The 21,663-nt window shown below is 38.4% G+C and overlaps 1 protein-coding gene and 2 long non-coding RNA genes across 5 annotated transcripts in view; 2 read left to right on the top strand and 1 right to left on the bottom strand.

Moving 5' to 3' along the window:
* Window positions 1-111: 111 nt before the first annotated feature.
* LOC127413816 (uncharacterized) lies at window positions 112-13,373 on the bottom strand. Of its 2 annotated transcripts, none has more exons than XR_007892701.1 (5): window positions 12,968-13,373; window positions 12,184-12,846; window positions 10,414-10,534; window positions 9,123-9,274; window positions 112-4,014 (listed from the first exon to the last, which is right to left on the bottom strand). It is a non-coding gene; the product is annotated as an uncharacterized LOC127413816 (long non-coding RNA). The 2 variants fall into 2 exon arrangements; XR_007892700.1 differs by having other exon boundaries at window positions 9,123-10,352; window positions 10,472-10,534.
* LOC127413817 (uncharacterized) lies at window positions 10,009-12,177 on the top strand. Its single transcript, XR_007892702.1, has 3 exons — window positions 10,009-10,157; window positions 10,449-10,528; window positions 11,514-12,177. It is a non-coding gene; the product is annotated as an uncharacterized LOC127413817 (long non-coding RNA).
* A 2,078-nt stretch (window positions 13,374-15,451) lies between the features above and the next one.
* LOC127414222 (solute carrier family 4 member 11-like) overlaps window positions 15,452-21,663 on the top strand; it is a 132,024-nt gene continuing 125,812 nt past the window's right edge. Inside the window, exon 1 of one of the 2 annotated variants that reach the window (XM_051652092.1) lies at window positions 15,452-15,656. In XM_051652092.1, coding sequence (XP_051508052.1) covers window positions 15,596-15,656 — 61 coding nt within the window. In that variant the 5' untranslated portion in view covers window positions 15,452-15,595. The remainder of the gene's footprint in view (window positions 15,657-21,663) is intronic. The other variant, XM_051652090.1, reaches the window with a different exon arrangement.

Genomic DNA, 21,663 nt, shown 5'->3' with positions numbered 1-21,663 from the left:
CTGTTGTTTGTTCAGTCATTCAGTGTTCTATGAACCACATTCTGTGAACCAAAGAGTAGCCCTATACTTAGTAGACTCTTCAATTGGTTGTACTCTGGTATTGATCGTTAAGCTGATGAAACATTGAAAAAACATCTTTTACACACACACAATTTTTTTTATTATTTTTAATTTTTTTTTATTTAGATGTGATCTGGACTTTTATACAGTGCATGCCATTGAATAGTCTGTACTTCTGTCCCTCACAACTTCATTTTCATTCCCGTCAAAAATCAAAGCACAAATCTGAATAAGGTCTGTTTGGTGAAATAAGCTGTCAGCACAGTTCTTAAGACAAAAAACTGGTAATGAAGTGTATTTGTGTGCAAATGTATCTCAGCAGTGGTTTTCTCAAATGGTGATAACATCTTTTAGGATGCCTAGCCCAGCTTTAACACTAATCTCATGGGCCTTGCTGCAACAACAGAAGCTATTTATAACTTAGTATGTGTTTCTGTTATACTGTAATTGAGCACTGTTTTGTGTGTCAAATTCAGGCTTACCATTCACATCCTTTTCCTCGCCTTCACTTTGTGTCCATGCCCAGCCTACCTCAAAATTCACATCCAGAATTCTCATATTGGCTACTGTGACTGTAAATTCACCGCAGGCATCTATTGTACACATGCATGCCAATACATCCTCGGCCATTAATACAACATATACTAGGCTCCACCATGGGTCCAAAACACTACACTCACCCTCTTGCAGATACTTATACAATACCCACATTTCTCTCAACTTACATTAAGATCACTTCATCTCTCCCTGGAGATGCTACCCACCCTTTGCACACATAGCAGCCATTGTTTTTCTGGTCAGTGGGACAAGTTCAAGGTTCCGTTTCTGATGCACTGGTTGTTATGACTGCATCATGTAAACATTACTCAGGCGTGCTTGTCCCCGATGGCTCCCCATAGTGGAGATTTCAACACAGGTTGTATGCAGTACCAGCCAGTCTGTGTTTGAAATGACAGCAGTGCTGGTATGCATATCAAACCATCTCTCTAGGCTACAACAGTATAATTTGTTTTTGTATTTGAAAGTGACAGCAGTTTGCTCCTCACTGTCCTTTTGATTACTCCAGGAGACTGGTGTATAAAATGGACAATAACTTTAATGTCCCTAACACTTTCAGTGTCTAAGAGCATGCGAGGACATAGGCTGTCTGTGTCACTACACAAATTTCGCATTCACAAACTGCATATTTCAAAAACATGAGTAGATACTATCACACCATGCCATTGTTTTCTTAGATATAATGCTTTAGCTCTAATTTAGACATTCTTTTAAGATACCTGACACCGCAAGTGCCCAATTCAAATTTTCTGCTTAAAGGTGCACTCAGCAACTTTTTGCTCATGTCATCTTAGACTTACAGTGACACCTAGTGGTGTGGATGCAGCATCATTCAAAATCAATAGTTTTCAGTTACAAATGCCATTGTAGAAATTCACTATTCACAATCAGCCATGATTAATTTAATCCAAGAGTGAAAGTGTCCAATAACAAGCCGGTGACTGAGATTAAGCAAGTAGTATTCAGCTGGTCATGTGATTCTAAAATGGCAGCCCCCATGAGGGCACTCCTGCCCCATGTAAAATAAAACAGCTTTTATAAGGGTACTGATATGTCTAGAGTCCTCATCTCATGTGAGTGGTCATGATTTTATACATATGTTTTAAATTCATTTCTTTAGAAGTAAAACTTTTTTAATGGGGAAAAAAATGACTGAGTGCACCTTTAAATATGATTTTATCCTAAAAAAAAATGCAAACTGTCCCTCATACATCAAACACCCACCCTGGCATGTTCATCATCACATCATTAGCAAATGTCACAATATCATAATATCATATTTTGTTATTTGTTGAACAAAACACACCAAACAAGCCTGGGCCTGGCAATGGCCACCCACTTCTATGACGCGCTGTGAGTGACACAATCAAGTCAGTCTACACTCTCAAACTACTTAAATATATGTATATATCTGAATATTTTGCAGTAAACTTAAAATGTATTGTTTCTATACTTACAGTATAATCGACCACTGTAAATCGTTAGTTTTATTTTTCATTCCTAATTCGATTGTATTATTTGCTTCATGGAATTATATTTAATTTTCTCATGAACGATACACAGTCTTGTACCTTTGTCCATTTTTATTTTTATTTTCTTTTTTTACTTTTTGGATTCAAAGCTCAAGACCTTAGAGCTGGTTGGTTTGGTTCATGGATTAGAACTCTTTTATGAAGGATTTTACAAAATCCTAATGGGAAAAAAAAAAAAAAAAAAATTGAATGGGAACAATAATTCCAAAACCAAGACCGTTAAAAAGGTAGGTAGGCACTGTTGTGCTCTATAGACAACATCTGAGACAGAATGTACATTAATATATATTTTAAACAAATATAGTTATGCACCTATATAATACAAATGACAAATGTTGAGTAAGATTGTTGTAAAACTGGCATGAATTACAACCTGAATGTTCACACAGTCAAGTGAGATATGTATCTGATTAATTTCCACATATGAAAGTGGCCCAGAATTAAACATGTCAGATTGAATTTGATTTTTACAGTTCACACTATCATCCAAAAGATATGTTGCACAAGTGAGTGAAAAAAAAAATCAGAACTTGGGCCACATTCAACTGCAGTGTGAATGTATATTTTGTCCTCTTCACAGATTCTCCATTCTCCAGGTTAAGGACATCAAAGATCATGAGAACATGCATATCATTGTTTTTTTTTTTGGTTTTTGTTGTTGTTTTTTTTTTTTTTTTTTTTTTTTGGTGACAGCAGTGAGCTTAAGTTGCGTGCACACACTCTTTGGGCACCTGGTACCCAGACTCGAAAACTCACCATTTGTGGAGCAAGCACAATTGAACATGGCTCCAACAACACACCCTCTTCCCCATGCTGAATACACACAAGGGAATGGATTTCCAAACATTTCTGATAATGTAGTCACACAGCAGCATATAGTCTCGTTGAGGTGGTTTGCTTCCATAAAGTCCAAGCCAATAGACTCTGACTCTAGGCATGCACACACTCACAGTTACTTAAATGTCTGTAAATGTCAGAAGTACATATGATAGAGGTAAATGGGCCTCCCTGTCTTGATCTGCACCTGGACTCTCTGCACAGAGAGTTGCATGTATTTGCAGGTCTGGTAAGGCACAGTGGAAGGTGATGTTGCAGCGGCCCTGTGGTGCATTCACTATCGCCCCCGTGTGGCTGAAGCGGGAGAGTCCAGCTTCTTGAGGACACATCCCAGGACCACACCACAGGTCCAGGTCAGCAGGATACAGTGCATTGGGATTCAACCCTTGGCTCCGACAATGAAGCAGATAGTTCCCAACCATTTGAAAAGTGCCACTTCCGCTGTCGTAGTCCCACACGAACACAGAAAGACAGTAAAATCCTTTGTATGGGCACATAACATTGCACACCAGCTGATCTGCTGCTATTTGCAATGCAAGGCAGCGCATGGCCACAGCAGCGTCGAGCTCATGGTGCATGAGCTCACACACCATCGTCAGAGGTCGTGATATGTGTAGGATCACCTTGCACTCCCAACCTTCACCCACTTCAAAAGTTTTTTCTCCTCCTACACTGCAGCGCTTGACGCCTATTGCCAGTGACCCGGCTGCTAAGCCCAAGCTCAGGCAGGTGTTATTAGGCAGTGACTGCTTCTGCTGGATGCTCGGACACTCCAGCTCCAAAGAGCAAACCCATCGCAGAGCACCAGGTTCACCCTCTTGCCGGGCAAATAGGTTCACCTCATACGCTCCAGGTTCTTAGGGCAGTAATCGCAGCTTCATCCCTTGACAAGTCACTGAAAGGAGACCACAGGGGCTGTCGACCTCCTCCTGCTTTGGAGCCCCTGTCTGGGGATCCTGCTGCCTCATCTCGTGTGAAAAGGTCAACGGTCTAGAAGAGCTCATGGACAAAAGTGATTCCATGTCGTCTGCAGAAAACAAATTTTGACACATTTACAAAATGCTACAGTGATATTGTGTATGCGTTCACTTTGGCCACATACACACTGCAAAATTTTGGGAGTGACACACGCATTATAAGGACTTGAAACTGAGACCTCCTAGAGGCATAGAAGCAGCATCATTCAAACGCAGTCGTTTGCAGTTACTGATGCCATTGTAGTAATTCACAGTTAGTTATGATTAATCTGATCCATGAATGAAAGTAGGGCTGGGTATCGGCCTCACGATATGATACGTACTGCGATATGTACACCGATCAGCCACAACATTAAAACCACCTGCCTAATATTGTGTAGGTCCCCCTCGTGCCACCAAAACAGCACCAACCCGCATCTCAGAATAGCATTCTGAGATTATATTCTTCTCACCACAATTTACAGAGTGGCTGAGTTAACATAGACTTTGTCAGTACGAACCATTCTGGCCATTCTCTGTTGACCTCTCTCATCAACACTCCTTTACATCCACAGAACTGCCGCTCACTGGATGTTTTTTGTTTTTGGCCCATTCTGAGTAAATTCTAGAGACTGTTGTGTGTGAAAATCCCAGGAGATCAGCAGTTACAGAAATACTCAAACCAGCCCGTCTGGCACCAACAATCATGCCACGGTCAAAATCACTGAGATCACATTTTTCCCCATTCTAATGGTTGATGTGAACATTAACTGAAGCTCCTGACCCGTATCTGCATGATTTTATGCACTGCACTGCTGCCACAGGATTGGCTGATTAGATAATCACATGGATGATTGTTGGTGCCAGATGGGCTGATTAGTTTTCTGTAACTGCTGATCTCCTGGGATTTTCACACAAAACAGTCTCTAGAATTTACTCAGAATGGTGCCAAAAACAAAAAAACATCCAGTGAGTGGCAGTTCTGTGGACGGAAACGCCTTGTTGATGAGTGAGGTCAACAGAAAATGGCCAGACTGGTTTGAACTGACAAAGTCTATGGTAACTCAGATAACTGCACTGTACAATTGTGGTCAGAAGAATAGCATCTCAGAATGCTATTCTGAGATGCGGATTGGCGCTGTTTTGGCGGCACAAGGGGGACCTGCAGAATATTAGGCAGGTGGTTTTAATGTTGTGGCTGATTGGTGTATGTCACAATTCAGTATATTGCATTACACGACAGTATCATAATTGCGTTAGGGTACATGGCAGTATCAAACTATTGGTTTGGGTACTTGTAACTGGTAAAGCATGGGTTTAATTCCCAGGGAACATAAAAGTTGTTTTTTTACAATTTGTACAATTATTCCTTTAATACACTGTTTGTCGCTTTGGATAAAAGCTTCTGCCAAAATGCATAATTTAAACTGTAAATAATTGAATCGTGTTTGAAACTGCGCCTAAAGCCGGCATCACACTAGCAGACTCCAAACAACTTGATTTTGGCCAAGGGTGCACACTTACCGACTGTTTTGCTGAGTTCTCGCTCTCTTCAGTCGGAGGTATGACACACTTACCGATTAAGAATGGTGGAGGGGTGACAAACATACAAACTCACCACAACTAAAATTCAAGGCTTTGACACTGGCCTTCAGCACAGCCAATGTAACAGCACCCTCTTACTTTGATTCACTCCTCTAGGTCTATGATCCCAACTAGCACTCTGCGGTCAATGAATAAGTGGCACCTGGTGGTCCCATCGCAAAGGGGCACAAAGTTCATTTCACGATCATTCACTCTCTCTGTTCCTCTGTGGTGGAATGAGCTTCCAACCTCCACACGATCTGTTGATACGATCTCAGTATTCAAGAAACAGCTGAAAACACCTCTGCTCCAGAGCACTTAACTAATCCACACTAAATGCACTTACTATTTAACAATAATAAAAAAATCCTTGTCTGTCTCTTTCTTCTGTGCTAGAATCTTTACTACTCCAGCCACTGTGAGAACTTGGCAGTGCGATACTGCAGATATTGTTGACTTTTGTATGGCATGTTGCTTGTTATGTTCCTCATTTGTAAATCGCTTTGGCTAAAAGCATCTGCTAAATGAATAAATGTAAATGCAACTCTCTCTCTCTGATTCCCTGTAACGTGGAGCTCGCTGAAATAACAACAGTAGTACCACGTGAGCTTAAACACTTGTAAAAGAGTGATTTTGGATGTGATTCGTGTTTATCCCTTCGAGGCTTGCTGTAGTATGCCTATATTCATACGCAGCATTCAGTGAGTAAAGAAATTAAATTCAATAAATTAAATTCAATAAAAAACAGACTGTTGTGCCTCTGCTTTATGATTTTATTAGTCATTTTAGTGTGGAAAAAACGCTTGGTGACAGAATCACTATGGATTACAATCAGCGTTTGTGAATGTGATGATATGCAGATGAGTGCGATAAAAACATTGAGATCAGCTTGACCTCTTGTCAGTTCTTCAGTAACAGAAGAAGCTCATTGGTCACTTGAAGAGAACACAAGACCCTGCCTCGGTGACAGAAAGATTTTTCTGTCATGTTGGATTCTTTTTTCCCATTGCTGGACCCATTAACTCAGCAGGGAGTCCCTATGGTCAAGGATAAACAACCTCCTGCTGGCAGATGCTAATGCGCACTTTGTCTCCCTCTGCCTGGTCGGCGATTATGTTAATTAAGCTCACACTTGAAAATCACTGGAAAAATCAACTAGTGTGATGCCGGCTTAATGTGTAAGAGAGCCCCAGCATGTCTGTGAGAGAGAGTGATTCATGTAGGTTCAATTTCAGTTACTCTCACGCCTCATAGAAACACCACTGACCTCGTTGATAAATGCTGTTCTTGGATTTTGCATGTATTTAGACGTCCTGCTTCTTCATCATTAAACTGTTGGACTTGATATGAATACTGAAATATATTAATAAAATATTGATACAGGGGTCTAAAGTTTCGATACAATATTGTTAAAAAAAAATATTGCAAAGTACTGATGAACAGTATGATTGTATCGGCACAGCCCTAAGTGAAAGTGTCCAAAAACAGAGTCATTACTGAGATTAAGCAACTGGTAATATGGTCGCTGGCCATGTGATCCTAACATGGCAGCCACCATGAGGGGGCTCTCACCATGTAAAATAAAACAGGTATTAGGTTACCTATATGACTGGAGTTTCCATCTAATGTGAGTGGTCATGATTTTATATATAAGTTTAAAAATTACAATTAATTTCTTTAGGAGTTAAACTTGTGCACATTTAAATACGAATTCCCTTAAAGGAATAATTCACCCAAAAATAAAAATTCTCTCATTATTCACTTACCCTGATGCCATCCCAGATGTGTATGACTGTCTTTCTTCAGAAGAACACAAATTAAGATTTTTAGAAAAATGTTGAAGCTCTGTGGGTGCTTATATTGTAAGTAAACGGGTGCCATCAGGCTGCTGGCTATTTGACAGTCCAAAAGGCATATTTAGGCAGCATAAAAGTAATACACACGACTCCATTCGATAAATGTATGTCTTCTGAAGCAAATCGATAGGTTGGTGTAAGAAACAAATCTATAAATAAAACATATTAACTTTAAATCGTTGCTTCTGCCCAGCACTGTATTTCTGTTTGAAATGAACTAACTCTCACGTGATGTTCGTTCCTCTGTTGTATACAAATTGCACGCTTCTGACTTCTTGCGTTAATGCGCCATAGCGCTTACGTTACTGATGCGTCGACTGCTGGCAGAAAGCCATTTTTTTAAGTTAATAAAGTTTTAATTATCAATTTGTTTTTTACACCAGCCTATCGATTTGCTTCAGAAGACATTAATTGATCAAATGGAGTCATGTGGATTACTTATATGATTACTTATATGCTGCCTAAATATGCCCTTTTAGACCATCAAATAGCCAGCAGCCTGATGGCACCCGTTTACTTACATTTTAATGACCTACAGAGCTTCAACATTTTTCTAAATATCTTAATTTGTGTTCTGCTGAAGAAAGACAGTCATACACATCTGGGATGGCATCAGGGTAAGTGAATAATGGGAGAATTTTCATTTTTATGTGAACTATTCCTTTAATTATCGTGTGTACTGAGTTTCTTACAAAACTGTAATGGTTGATATAGTCGTAATCACAGCAATTTTAATCATAGCAACGTTTAACCATAGCAAAGCAAAGATGCCGGTCCGAATCCCGTTCAGAGTGTGTCGAGGACCGGTTACATTAACAAGAAACATGGATGCTTAAACTGTGTGTTACTAGCTAGTTCTGACAAAAGGAAAATTAGCATCTGTAGCTGTACTGTATTAGCGTCCAGCAATTTTTAGCAAGCAGCTGTTGACAGAGATGCAGGTTTTTGTTTATTGCAATTTTTGTTTATTTATTGACTTATTTATGGTCATCAAGCTGATACTTTTAAAACAGCTCTCCTTGGACTGTAATATATGGATTGCGTATAGACACGGTATCAACATTTGTGGATGAATCAAGACACAGACCTCAGTTTCTGTGATTTTCTGGAGCGGTCAGAGTCCAAAAGAGAGTGGCGTCATTGTATTAACATCTATGTGTTCAGTTTGGTTCTGTATGAACTATGCAGATTTACATAAATTCGGCTGTCACTACCTGATTTTTTTAAAAGATTGAATTCAGTTGCAGTTATCACTACCATAAGTAACCAAACTCTTTGTGTACAGAAAGTAATCAAGCACTCAAAGGACTAGTGGCAACTGGATTTAGCAGCAGTGTTTACTTGACCATTCACTACCCAAAGTGTAGCAGTAGAGGCCATGTCAATACATTTGTTTTCTTGCTGGTTCCACCAAAGTTTTCTCCTTATATGCTTGCTTGCCTGCATTTGCTGCAGTGCAGTCTATAGAGGGTATTCATGCAGGTTAAATAATGTTTTTCTCCTTCTTTCTCCTTTCTTCCCATGAGCCAGTCTAATCTCCACAGCAAACTGTCTAATCTATTCTCTCAGAGCTGCTCAACATGAGCTGATGCCAGCAGATGCCTATTATCTCATTACAGTGTGACAGACATTGTGTGCACTTGGCTAATCTTCCATTTTGTGTTAGTGAATTGATTCTACTTTTTATGCCTATAGTTGTGTTTATATCATATGCAGTGTGTCAATGTGTGTGTGTACACCTGTGGTTGTTTTGTATGCTGAGGTCTTCAAGGGTCTCGTTTCAAACTCTTCCATGGAGATAGGCGTGGTTAGTAGCTGTCAGGTCTGATCATCATTGAAATGTGAGTTTATGAACTCACTAGGTTCAGTCAGGAAATAAAAGTCATCATACCTGAAACAGACAGGCATTAATATTCCATATTTTTGTCTTAAGTGTGTAATTCACTATACTGTTTGGCTATTATTTGTTTAACTCTGGGTTAAGGCCTCATGTATCCCTGGGTTAAGCAACTTCTTACAGTTTTTACTCTGCATTTAAAGTGCTAACCCTGAATTGCAGTGCCAAAGGAATACAGTGTGAAACAATGCTATAATGCTACAGTGAGTGATTTAGCAACATACAATCAATCATAAGCTGAACAGTGTTTGCCTTGTTAAATATTCATGAGCTTTGTACAGTTGATGAAACGTTTACACACTGTGTTTAGTTTCAGCGTCTGACAGAAATATTTGATATTATTATTATTATTATTTTATTTTTTATTTTTTTATGTTTCAAAAGACTGAAGACAGCTGAAATGGATTTACATGGCAACATTTCCACAGATTGACAAGCAGTTATTTAAACAGTTAGCATGTGGTATCTGTCCAATTAATCATTGTTAATACTGTATGTAAAAAAGAAAGTTAACTGTGGGTTTACACAAGTGTGAAATCTCAAACCTGACTATTACAAGCAATAGTATTTATTACACAAATGTATGTAAATATTACTCATGGTATATTTGTCTATGTATACTGTATATGTATATATGATACAGTGTGTGTAACTGACACTCTCAGAAGCCTGACCTCTTCATAAATGTTTGGGTTTCATATTGACTGTGCCAGCCCCCCAGCACACATCAAGAAGCCACCACTGACCCCCAACAAAGATGGCATTCCACTCATGATCCAAACGCTTATTAGATAAACTGAGCCCAGTCAACACTTGTGTGGCACAAGTTGACGAGTCTGACAGTTAGTCGAGGAGGAAAGGAGATGCGCAGGTGCAGGTGAGATTCTCCGTCCGGTTGCATTTTGTTTTTTTCTCAATACCCTAGATAAGCAAATGTATGTGGTATGAAAACCGTCAATTTTCATACCGTGGTATACCGTGAAACCAGTATACTACTGCAACCCTATATCCAACACCTTTGCTGTACCCACTCACTTCCACACACTCAATGCGTGGACAACTCCACAACTCCCTAGAGAAAGAAAGAATTCAGAGGTGCATATTGGTGTGCTGTGTGTATGTAATGTATATACTTATGGAAATTTGTTGCCTGCACATTTCCACACAGAGGCCAGAGTATCCACTACATACATCCTTTCCCTTCTTGATGACCTCATCAGGACAGCAAATCTTCTGAGAAAGACCAAGGTATCCCTCCAAATCATACAGACATACACAAACACAAAGGCTATGTTCAAAATAGTATACTAACATTCTACATTTTCTATTTCTGCTGTATATAGCATGTGTGTATATTGTACACAGTAAGCACACTGCAGAAAACGGTATCTCACAATGCAATGCGCTTAACTTTAAGATATTTTTCTTTACTTAAAATGTAATTAAAAATGCAAAATAAAAGTTCAGCCATGAAACAACATCACGCAAGCTGAAGCTCTCTGTAACTCTCCTTTTTCCCAGCACCACAAGTCTAGATCTGCTTCACAGGAATTTCTAATTGTCTAATTGTGCAGCATGTCCTACATGTTTGTTGCAGAATGTCTTATATATGTCTAATTGTGCAGCAGCATGTTTTACATGCTCAACACAGCATGTCTGTGTGTTCTAGCAGCTTCTTCTTCGTATTTGCTCTGCAGCAGCAACAGCAATGTAAGGAGATCTAGTTGCCAAGAACAAACATACTAAAAAATATCCAAAAGTAGTCAGTGCTGCAAAAGTGGGGTATACAGTCAAGGTGCTCTATGGTCAAGGTTTCAAGCTATTCCAAAAAGCAAAAGAACCATGGCACTCTAATCAAAAAGCTTTTTACTTACAAAGTAATACAAAAAACCCTCGAAAACTCCTGCCGAAACGATTGAGGATTATTTTTTTTATTTTTTATTTTTTTTACTTTTTGCATACCACGATGGCTTTTTAAGAGGCTTTTTTAATAAGAGTTCCACGGTTATTTTGCTTTTTTTTGGACCAAACCTACTAACTTGTCATATCTATTATAATACTTTTACATTAATTTTCTGAGAGTTTAAATGTTTACTGTTGCATACAAAATGCCTACTGTTTGAATTACTGTTTTAAAAATACAGTAGGTAGTAAACAGTAAGAAGTAAGTATACCATTCTGAGCATAGCCATACACCCATAGTATACTGATCATGTTATGTTCTCTTCCACAGTGCATAATTAGAAGAACAACTTGTCATGCCACCAGCATTCCAGCCAGGGGCGGACTGGCCATAGAGAGAACCAGGACTTTTCTCAGTGGGCTGGCTGCGAAACGGGGCTGAATGGGCGGCGATAAGCTGAAACGGGCCGCTGCGTTATGCAGAACGGGCCGCAACTGACTGAGGAGGGCACCACGATATGTAGAAACGGAAAGCTACTCAACCGACCCACCCCAACCCCAACAACTTTTGGGCTGGTTTCTATGGAAAATCCAGGGCCGATTTCTCTTCCTAATCCACCCCCGATTCCAGCTATTTTTAGTAATTCTTTTAGCAATATGGTTGTGATTACTATCGAAGTAATACTCCAACTGCAACAATGTTAGGACAACTTGTCTTAGGATGTACAGTATATTCACAACTATGATTTAAGTTAATGTATTCATGTACTATATACATGTGCAATTACCAATATTATGGCATTGCCAGATCCAAATGGCCCTGAGTTTCTCCAGATCATTTCTGGCCCCTCAGTGATTGCACAAGCAATATTCTAAACAGAGCATACTTCCAGTTCCCTCAACTGAAATACATATTATATATTCATGCATAAATGCATTGTTAATAAGAACACAAAAATTCATTTTTTATTTTTATTTTTAGTGTGGGTATTGCCTGTTACCTCTTTTCCTTTCTTTATAGATTATGTGTCTACTTTGTTGAAAATCTCAGTGCTGGAAAACAGGAGTTTTCTGGGTTTCCTCTGAGAGGTGTGGACTCCAGGTAGATAACGTCTCCCAGGCTGTGTGCCAAGACTGGCAAGTGAGAGGGGTTTCACAATCTCCTCTTGGCTCTTTATCCCAGTGCTCCTCTTCCTTACACTTACAGACAGTTGCCGCTTTGTGCTCGGCCGTTGCTCCTCACATAATTTCGTGTCATAACTCTCCAACAATACCTTATATGAAACCACATTGTCTTGTAATGGTACAATGGTTAAGGGTTGGATGATTTTGCTTCACTAACTGAGAACCTCCATGGTCACTCTTGGCTGGACTGATCTTCTCAGCGCTCCCGCTTGTCTGCACCTCATGGCTTCCAGATGCATTTTAAATCTCAAATATCACCACACTGTTTTTAACTTTGAAGTCAAAGTTTTGTTTCTTTGTGCCATTGTTTGAGTCTGTGGTCACTGTGACAATTGCAGATTCTTCTGGTTGTTTGCCTTGGTTGCTATTATCTGTTGTAATTGGTTGTTGATCAGTTTGAGGTTGATGGAAAGAAAACTTCTCAACAACAATTTCCGTCATCCCGCTCCTTACATCACTTTAAATACAGCAACTAACATCTGATGAGATAGTAAACGTCCTTATGATACCTCTAAATGTCTCTAAAAGAACTTGCAGACTGTTTTTAGTTTTAGAACACACCAACACACATTTAAAATGCAATTACACAGAAATGCTTACCTTTTGCTATAGTGTAACTCATACCTCTGGCCTATCTGTTACTGTCAAAGATTTGTAGTGGATATTCATCCAAGTTTTGTTTTCTGTTGTAAGGGTCTGTATATATCTATTTTCTAACTCCCTGTGTCCACCCCTATGAAAGGATAGTGGGCTAAAAATACACTTGGCCTTATCATGACAACCAATGAGCTCAAAGTTACAAGAGACAGAGGGAGAGAGAGAAGGACATCTGATGTGGGCATGGAGGGTTCCAAGGGTTCTGGGTGGTACGGACGAAAGTATTAGGTAATAAATGTTGTCCTTAAATAGTTCACCAAAAATTACAATTCTGAAATAATTAACTCTCATGTCATTCCAAAACCCATTTGACTTTCTATATTATGACTTTGGAAGACTTGAGATTATAGGGCATGAGTCGTATGGACTATTTTATAGTTCTTTTACTTTTATAGTATTGCTTTTACTTGCCTTTAAGGTATTTTTAAAAGGTCACAATGGCCCTGGTCACAATGAACTGTTGTTCTATGGCAAGAGCTGCTTAACAATTATTCAAAAATGTATATTTTGTGTTCCATGGAGGAAAAATATTCAGCATAAGGGTTTGGGAATAAATGATGGTGAGTAAATAATGACGGAATTTTCATTTTTGGGTAAACTGTTCCTTTCAAAACAAGGGCGTTGCCAGGAAATTACTTTTGGGCAGGCCTCTATAAAAATGGATGGGAAATTTTCGCCAACATTTTTATTTTACCAAATTTTCCTTAACAACAGAGAAGCAGCACGTTCAAACAGTTCTTTCACACTTTCAGAAATCAGAATTTATGCATTTGTTTTATTTATTTCTTTATTTATTTTATTTTTTTTTTTTACTATTTTATATACATAAAGTATAATAGAAGTTATAGAATAATTTATAATATTCTGGGTGGGCCTGAGTCTAATTTGGGTGGGCCCAGGCTGATCCCGGCCCACCCTTGGCTACACCACTGTTTCAAAACCTTTTTAAAGGAGGTGTATGTTTAGTCTGCCAAAGGTAAAGAATAGAAACAATTGTACTGTACCACACATGCACACACAATCATAACAATAATGTATTTAATTCAGTGACAGTCCTGAACTGGTTGACCCTGTTCTTCATATTACTGTCCTTCTGTAAAAAAAAAAAACACTGATATGAAAATTGTTGCTGACCTTAGTGGATACTGTCGCTACTGTGTGCAAGAAAACAAAGCAGTTATTATTTCTATACATAGAGACCCATTCTCCCAAAACATCCTCATTGGCCGGGGCTCCGTGTAAGACAGCCTGTCGGGGGCCCTCATGGGTCCGCTTACATACCCCCTCTAGCAGGCTGAATTACCCCTGACCAATTACCCATCGGCAGCCTGCCAGGGTAGCAATGGCTACAGTTGTGTGTTTATTTATGAAGTTCTCTCCTTAGGTTCTGGAATTAAACTTCTCTCTGCATAACATTTTCCTATTTCTGGCTTGGATCAAGTTGTTGCAGCCTTATAGATAGCTCCAAACATAAGGACACAAAATGATGGGGACATGGTCTTTCTCTTGCTCAGATGTGCTAAGACAAAAGCCCAACATTTCATTCAAAAGTTTATGCTGTATAGTGTATTCTATCTCCTATCTAATGTAGACAGAACATAATAAACCAGTGGTTCTCAGTCCTGGTCCTGCACTGCACATTTTAGAGGTCTCTTTTTTTAACACACCTGATTCAACTCATTAATTCATTAGCAGTGGAGTGCTCTGTGAACTGAACTGGGTGTGTCTGATAAATATCTAGTGCTACAAAACCTAAAACATGTGCTTCTGTATATACTGTACTGTATTCATACTGTATAGACTATAGAACAATTCTATATTAAACAATAGTGAATTTAAAATCGAAATTTAACATCTAATGTTAAAATGTATGTTTTCTAATTTAATCAAGCCACCTTAAATTCTTTGGCAAGTTCATGAATAATTTATTTAATTTTATATTATTTATTTGAAAGAATTAAAAGAGTTTCATGTCTATCCTTGTATTTTTCATCTGGTCGAGGTTGATCAGGGTTTTAGAAAGTAATTAGTAATAAGTAATGCAATTACTTTTCAGACAGAGTAATTTTTACAGTAATCTAATTACACTGTAGAATATGTAATTAGTAGTTAGTAATGAATTACTTTTTTTTTTGAGTAATTTACCCAACACCTCAAAACGTAAAAAGTGTCTGCAAGCACATCTCTACCACTGCTTATGTTCAAGGGGATATTATACAGGAAAAGCTATACTAATAATCAGTTTCCTTCCTACAGTTTACTCAAGAATGTTTTTGACTTTCAACAATGCCCAGCCGCGTCTTTCAGTCTGTCTTCCTGCAGCGTGATTGGTCCAGATTCGCGAGCTTTTTTTTTTTTCTCTTCACGTGCGGCACTTTGAGCGCTTGTGCTGTCATGCACACCTGCGGAACGCTCGCGTGCAACACTAATATACCTGCCTGTTTCACACTCCGGAGAAAACAGAGCAACTTGACTAGTTAGTTTGAATAGTAAGCTGAAATATCTCTCAGAAAACCTTCCCCTGGATGTGATTTCAAACATTAAAGGTGTACCAAACTGCAAGACATCACAATGAAGACGGATAAAGACGGGAAAGACATGACGGGAGTGACTGTCAATCGGTTTGCTGAAGGTAAGCAATTTTTTTCAAGATGGCTAAGGAGAGAAAGTTTATTAAAACGAATGTTTATGGAAATATAATTGGGAAACAGATGTCAGCGTTGATGATGTTGACGATAAAAGCTTGTAATGTTTTGGTAAAACCTAGTAAATTTCTTCTCGGAAAATCAGACGCTTTGCATGGGGAAATACTTGACAAAATGATTAAACAGTTTATTTAATGGTGTTGTTAAATTCCACTACTGATGTCAGATGTCATTTTCCAAAATTATAAAAAAATGTTCAATGGTTACCATAGTTTCCGAAAAAATACCATAGTTAAGCTACTAAAGTTATTGTAACTGCTGTAAAATCATAATACATTAAAATGAGATATACTTCAAATAACAGGAACTTTTTATAATCTTGTTCTCATTTTATTTAATTGTTTTTTTAAGGCTATACAGTAGCCTATCAACCACAGTTTTTTTTTTTTTTTTTGATTGATTAAAAATGATTGAATTATAATGTATTTTGGTGCAGTCCCTACCGTGATAAATAAATGTTTGAAAGGGGCATAGCGTTTTCCATTTTGCCTTTAGCCTTTATTATAACTGCCATTGTCTCATTATCTAGAACATGTTATCCCAGACTAGCACATGGCCAAAGTTTTACTGTAGGAGAGATAACTACAGCCAAACTTATTTTTATTTTTTATTTTTTCTCACCAAGCACTATTAGGTACACCTGTACACCTACTTATTCATGCGATTATCTAATCAGCCAATCGTGTGGCAGCAGTGTAATGCATAAAATAAAGCAGATAGGGGTCAGGAGATTCAGTTAAAATTCACAATAACCATCAGAATGGAGGAAAATGTGATATCAGTGATTTCGACCATGGCATGATTGTTGGTGCCAGATGGGCTGGTTTGAGTATTTCTGTAACTGCTGATCTTCTGGGATTTTCACGCACAACAGTTTCTAGAATTTACTCCGAATGGTGCCAAAAACAAAAGAAAAAAAAAAACATCCAGTGAGCAGAAGTTCTGCGGACAGAAACGCCTTGTTGATGAGAGAGGTCAACAGAGAATGGCCAGTCTGGTTCGAGCTGACAGAAAGGCTATGGTAACTCAGATAACCACTCTGTATAACTGTGGTGAGCAGAATATCGTCTCAGAATGCACAACATGTTGAACGTTGAGGCAAATGGGTTACAACAGCAGAAGACCACATTGGGCACTTTATTAGAACCACAGTGTTCCTAATAAAGTGCTTGGTGAGTGTATATCTTGTTTTGATTTTGTGGACATGCAGTGTCTTCAAGATTTGGATGGACACTGCTACAAGAGTTTCCTAAAAATTGAATTTAGCACAGTCAGGGACCTGAATCTTGTCATCTGCTCATTTTTAGAATTTGACATTAAAATTTGATGAACAGTTAGCCATAAACAGTTCTATACAGGCTAAATTAACACATATGAATAAGAAAATAGGTCTAACGGTAATCAAAGTCAGCATAATTACCTTCACTGGTGCTTCCTTATGATCAAGCTATATTTTCTGTTCCCTATCGAGACTGACTCAACAAAGAATGGATGAGTGTCCCAATAGCTCACTCTGTACAATAGAGCTGAGCATAAGCTGCCTGGCTCATGCTCTTAGGGTAATGAGGGAAGGAAGGACTGCTGGATAAAGGCTCGTCCTTTTATTCTGCTGTCTTTCAGCTGTTAGTAAAATAAAAAGCTAAAAGGCTGTCTGATCAATGTGGATATCGTTCATGTTTATTCTTCTACACAACACATTTATAAAAGCCTCTATTACCTCTTTTTAAGGCATCATTGCTCACTCATAAAGAGCACCATTGCAGTGGTGCCATTTAAAATTCTCGTTTATCTGACAAGAATTGAAAAAAAAGTTCCCCTAGTAAACGTGTAGACATAACAGAGTGTTGCTCTTTCCTACATAATCACTTCTCTTGGCCTTGGAGCTCATAAATGCACTGCAAGTGTGTGGTAGCTCAGAATTTCAGTTTCCATTTTTGTAACATGTTAGTTAGTGAAATAATTAAACCTGGTCTCAGACTATAGTTGAAAAATCACTCAATTAACAGTTAATGTCGTTTTTGCTGTTATGATAGTGACTTGAAAGAAATTAATTGTATTTGTCATCCCACAACTCACTGTGAATATGCACGTGCACGCTCCCTCACAAGCATGTGCACATGCCCTCACTCATATACTCTCACTGATACATTATTTGTAGGTGAGAGTCCTGGGGAAGGAAGCTCCACCCTTTGTTGTTCACTGAGTTTGACTATTGGCTCTTCCTGGAGATACAATACAACTCTGTGTTTGTATGTGTTTATGTATGTGTGTGAAGCAAATTCAAAGAGACTTTGTGTTTGTGATCACTTATGAATTACGCAAAAAGATGTTAAGTGACATTTTGGGCTTTTGGAGTCAGTTCATAGCTTGTACTTCATGGCTTAAAGTGTTACTGTCAGCAGTAATCATTACCCATAAATTCCCAATATCCATTGTTTGTCCAGAAAGACAACAAAACATTTCCTGTGAAGCTTATGATCTGACTATCACTGTCTAACACAGACAGGAAGTGAGGTCCGGGGCAAACAAGTGACATGTATTCATCAAATTGTGTGTGTGTGTATGTGTGTGTGTGTGTGTGTTTATGAGACAGCTCCAAACCAAAGAGTCATTGTGTAAGGTAGACGTTTGAAATCACAGACCTATGAAAAGTACATAGGGCACTAGGGGGCAGTGCGTCACCCAGGACACTCTTTGCTTAGCTGTAGGGATCTCTCTCGGTCGGCCAATGCACATTGCATCCCTAATCTAGCCCAAATATTTCGTTCTGCAGTGTGTGCCAAGTCAAGTCATTTTTATTTGTATAGCGCCTTTCACAACACACACCGTTTCAAAGCAGCTTTACAGAAGATCATGCATTAACAGAATATGAATCTGTAATATCTATAATGTCTTAGAGTCTGTAGTTTGATAAAATAAGATTGTGAATTGTGTTTAAAAATAAATAAATAATAATTATATTTATAACCCCAGTGAGCAAGCCGAAGGGACTGTGGCAAGGAACACAAAACACCATAAGATGATGGTTAATGGAGAAAAATAACCTTGCTCACTGGGCGGGGGGGCAGGGCAGGTCCCCTCTGGCTAACATGAACATAATGTCAATATTACTTAAGTATAGTGCAAGTCATGGTTTAAAATTATTAAACTAAGTAAGGGTCAGTGCTTAAACAAAGATTTTGTATGAACTGTAAGATTAATGACTAATGTCTTTGAAGTCCATCCTGGATTAACTGCAGAATTTCACATAGATGCAACTGTCCTTGTTAGTTGGCTGATGAAGGGTATTGTGGGCAATTAATTGATAGTCTATGTATTCCATTTCAAGAGTGTAGTCCATCATTAGACTGAGGTGATTCAGGCAGAGATCAGTTAGGTGCATCACAATTCAACCTGGCCAGTAATTTCCGTGAGGTCTATCTTAAATCCAAGGTTCAGGCAATGGCATATGAAGTATCCCATGTCTTATGGTTGGAGTTGGCATCAGTTCATCCTCTGAAGTCCATCGTAATAGACTGAAGTGATGTTTGGCTGGCACCGGCTGCTATTAGTCATCATAGTGTGTGTGTGTGTGTGTGTGTGTGTGTGTGTGTGTGTGTTTGTCTTGCACCTCTGGACAACTGTGCTGAACTCAAGGACAATAGCAAGGTCAGAGATTGACCTCACTCTGTGTACCCACAGCATCCTGTGTCCACATCAGGATTTAACCCTTTACACCTTGCATACGCCACAACTTTTACAGAGAGGTTGAATCAGTCACTCTTATATATGGGTGTTTCTTCAACTTGGGGCAATTTCATGTGCCAGGGGTTGATTTTATTAGAACTAACAGATTAAAAAATAATAATAAAATTGTTATATCAAGGTCACCTTTAAACTGACTTAAACGTTTTACTTTGACTTTTTTGCCTTTTATGTATAGCCAGACCCAGACTTTAAGTATTAAACTATGAAAATCCATTAAAAAAACAAAACAAATTATTACATGTTTAAAACTATGATAATTCTAAACAAAGAGTGATATAAACCTAAATGATTTCAATATTTATTGTGGCAAAAAAAAAAAAAAAAAAGAAAAGAAAAAATGGCAAACACTCTAAAGCTTATATATCCATATTGCTTCAGTGTGTAGGTTAAAAAAATCTAAATCAAGGAAAGAAAAAGCTTGCACACAATGTCCATAGAAATAAACTTCAAGGATATTTATTAAGAAGCCAAAAAAGTGCCAAAGTGCTCTGTACAGGAACAAAAAGTTTTCCATTTACATCGTTATCAGTGACACTTTTTTGGCCTTTTAATAAATATACTTATTTCTATGGACATTGTGTGCAAGCTTTTTCTTTCTTTGGATAATATTTATTGTGTGTAAATAATTTCTATGAATCTTTAAAATTACGACTGTCCCAAAATTGTGCCGTCATTTCAACCACACCGAACAGTTTTGCTCCTAATAAAGTAAAAAATTAGTGTCAAGGCCCTTTCTGAGAATATGGGGGACCTTAGCGAAATCGTTCTTGGAGGCTCCTGCCATACCCCCTCCATCACAACACACCCCACCCCCACCCCCCCACAATACCTTATTAAGTCATAACAGATGCCGGAGTCTTACTTGCAGCTTTTAGTGTATATATATATATATATATATATATATATATATATATATAAATAAAAATAAAAAAATAATAAAAAAATCCTTGCTTTACAGAGCCCCCTGGTGGCTCGGGGTCCCTTAGCGCCCACTTATACTGCTTATAGCTAGAAACAGCCCCGGTTAATGTACTTGTTAACCAAGTCAACAAAAGTGCCAGCAAGCACTTAAAAATGAAGTGATGATAAGTGATATTTGAAGAAGAAAAAAAAAATCAAGTTAAAAATCACTTGTGAGCATAATATATTTTTATTAGGCGTCATTTCCAATCAAGCTGTAATTTTGGCAAATTATGCAAAAAAAATAAATAAAAAATAAAAATAAATAAATAAATAAAAATACAGAAACTGACAATACTATTTAATTGTGTGTATTTAGGATACAAAAGTTTTAGCTATGCAAATAGCCTTAAGGCACGGTCACATTTGCCTTGTTGACCAGTAGGAAGTTGCTTGGTTTGGCAGTGACCTCTGTGTGGGCGGTGCTTTGTACACGGCTACACTGCATATTCACAAAAGGATATAATTTTAGCGGCGAGTTTTTTTGCTGGTTTCACACGCACTCAATATCCACACACGCCTTTTTCCAATACACTATCAAGGCGAAATTGTCAGGATTCGTATGACTTTTCTAAATTTGGCTAATTCGTATGTGCAACAAAGGATAAAAGTTGGAAAAGGAGGCGGCGAGAACCGGCTTAACATTATAAATAATATTTAGTGGTTAACTTAAACAAAAAGACAAACACATACAGGGCAGCTGCATTTATCCCTCTGGGGCTTGATCAGCCTGATTAGGGGCCAGGTGTGCAGCATCACGGCCCGGCCCCGCCCTCTGCCCTGCCACAGTATGATATTGTGCAACTGCACTCGGTTGAACTCCTACGACTTTCAATACAGCCAGTGATATCGCTGGACCTCGTTTCCATCTAATACACGACTTTTACTTGTTCTGTCACACACAACAGCTTCCTATCATGTTTACACACTCTACTGATTGGTTAAGTTTAGATAAGGGGTTTGGGTAAGGGCAAAATATTAATAAGTATGTCCTTAACGCCTCATGTGTGGAACTCGTGCTTCTGCTTTAGACATCCGGGAATTTACATGTGATGAAGTCGTACGAGTTTATGCGAACATCGTGCGAGACCATACGAAAAAGCCAACTCATAAATTATGTACGAATTTTCATGAGATTGGGTTGCCTTTTTCACCTGTAGAATTAAGCCGTTTAAAGGTAAATGTGACCATGCCTTTAGCAAGACAAAACAGTTGGCCATTTAATTT

This window comes from Myxocyprinus asiaticus, chromosome 23 (assembly GCF_019703515.2).
Source record: "Myxocyprinus asiaticus isolate MX2 ecotype Aquarium Trade chromosome 23, UBuf_Myxa_2, whole genome shotgun sequence".
Lineage (NCBI taxonomy): Eukaryota > Metazoa > Chordata > Actinopteri > Cypriniformes > Catostomidae > Myxocyprinus > Myxocyprinus asiaticus.
The sequence above is the reverse complement of the archived record's forward strand: the minus strand, read 5'-3'. Positions and strand labels throughout refer to the sequence as shown.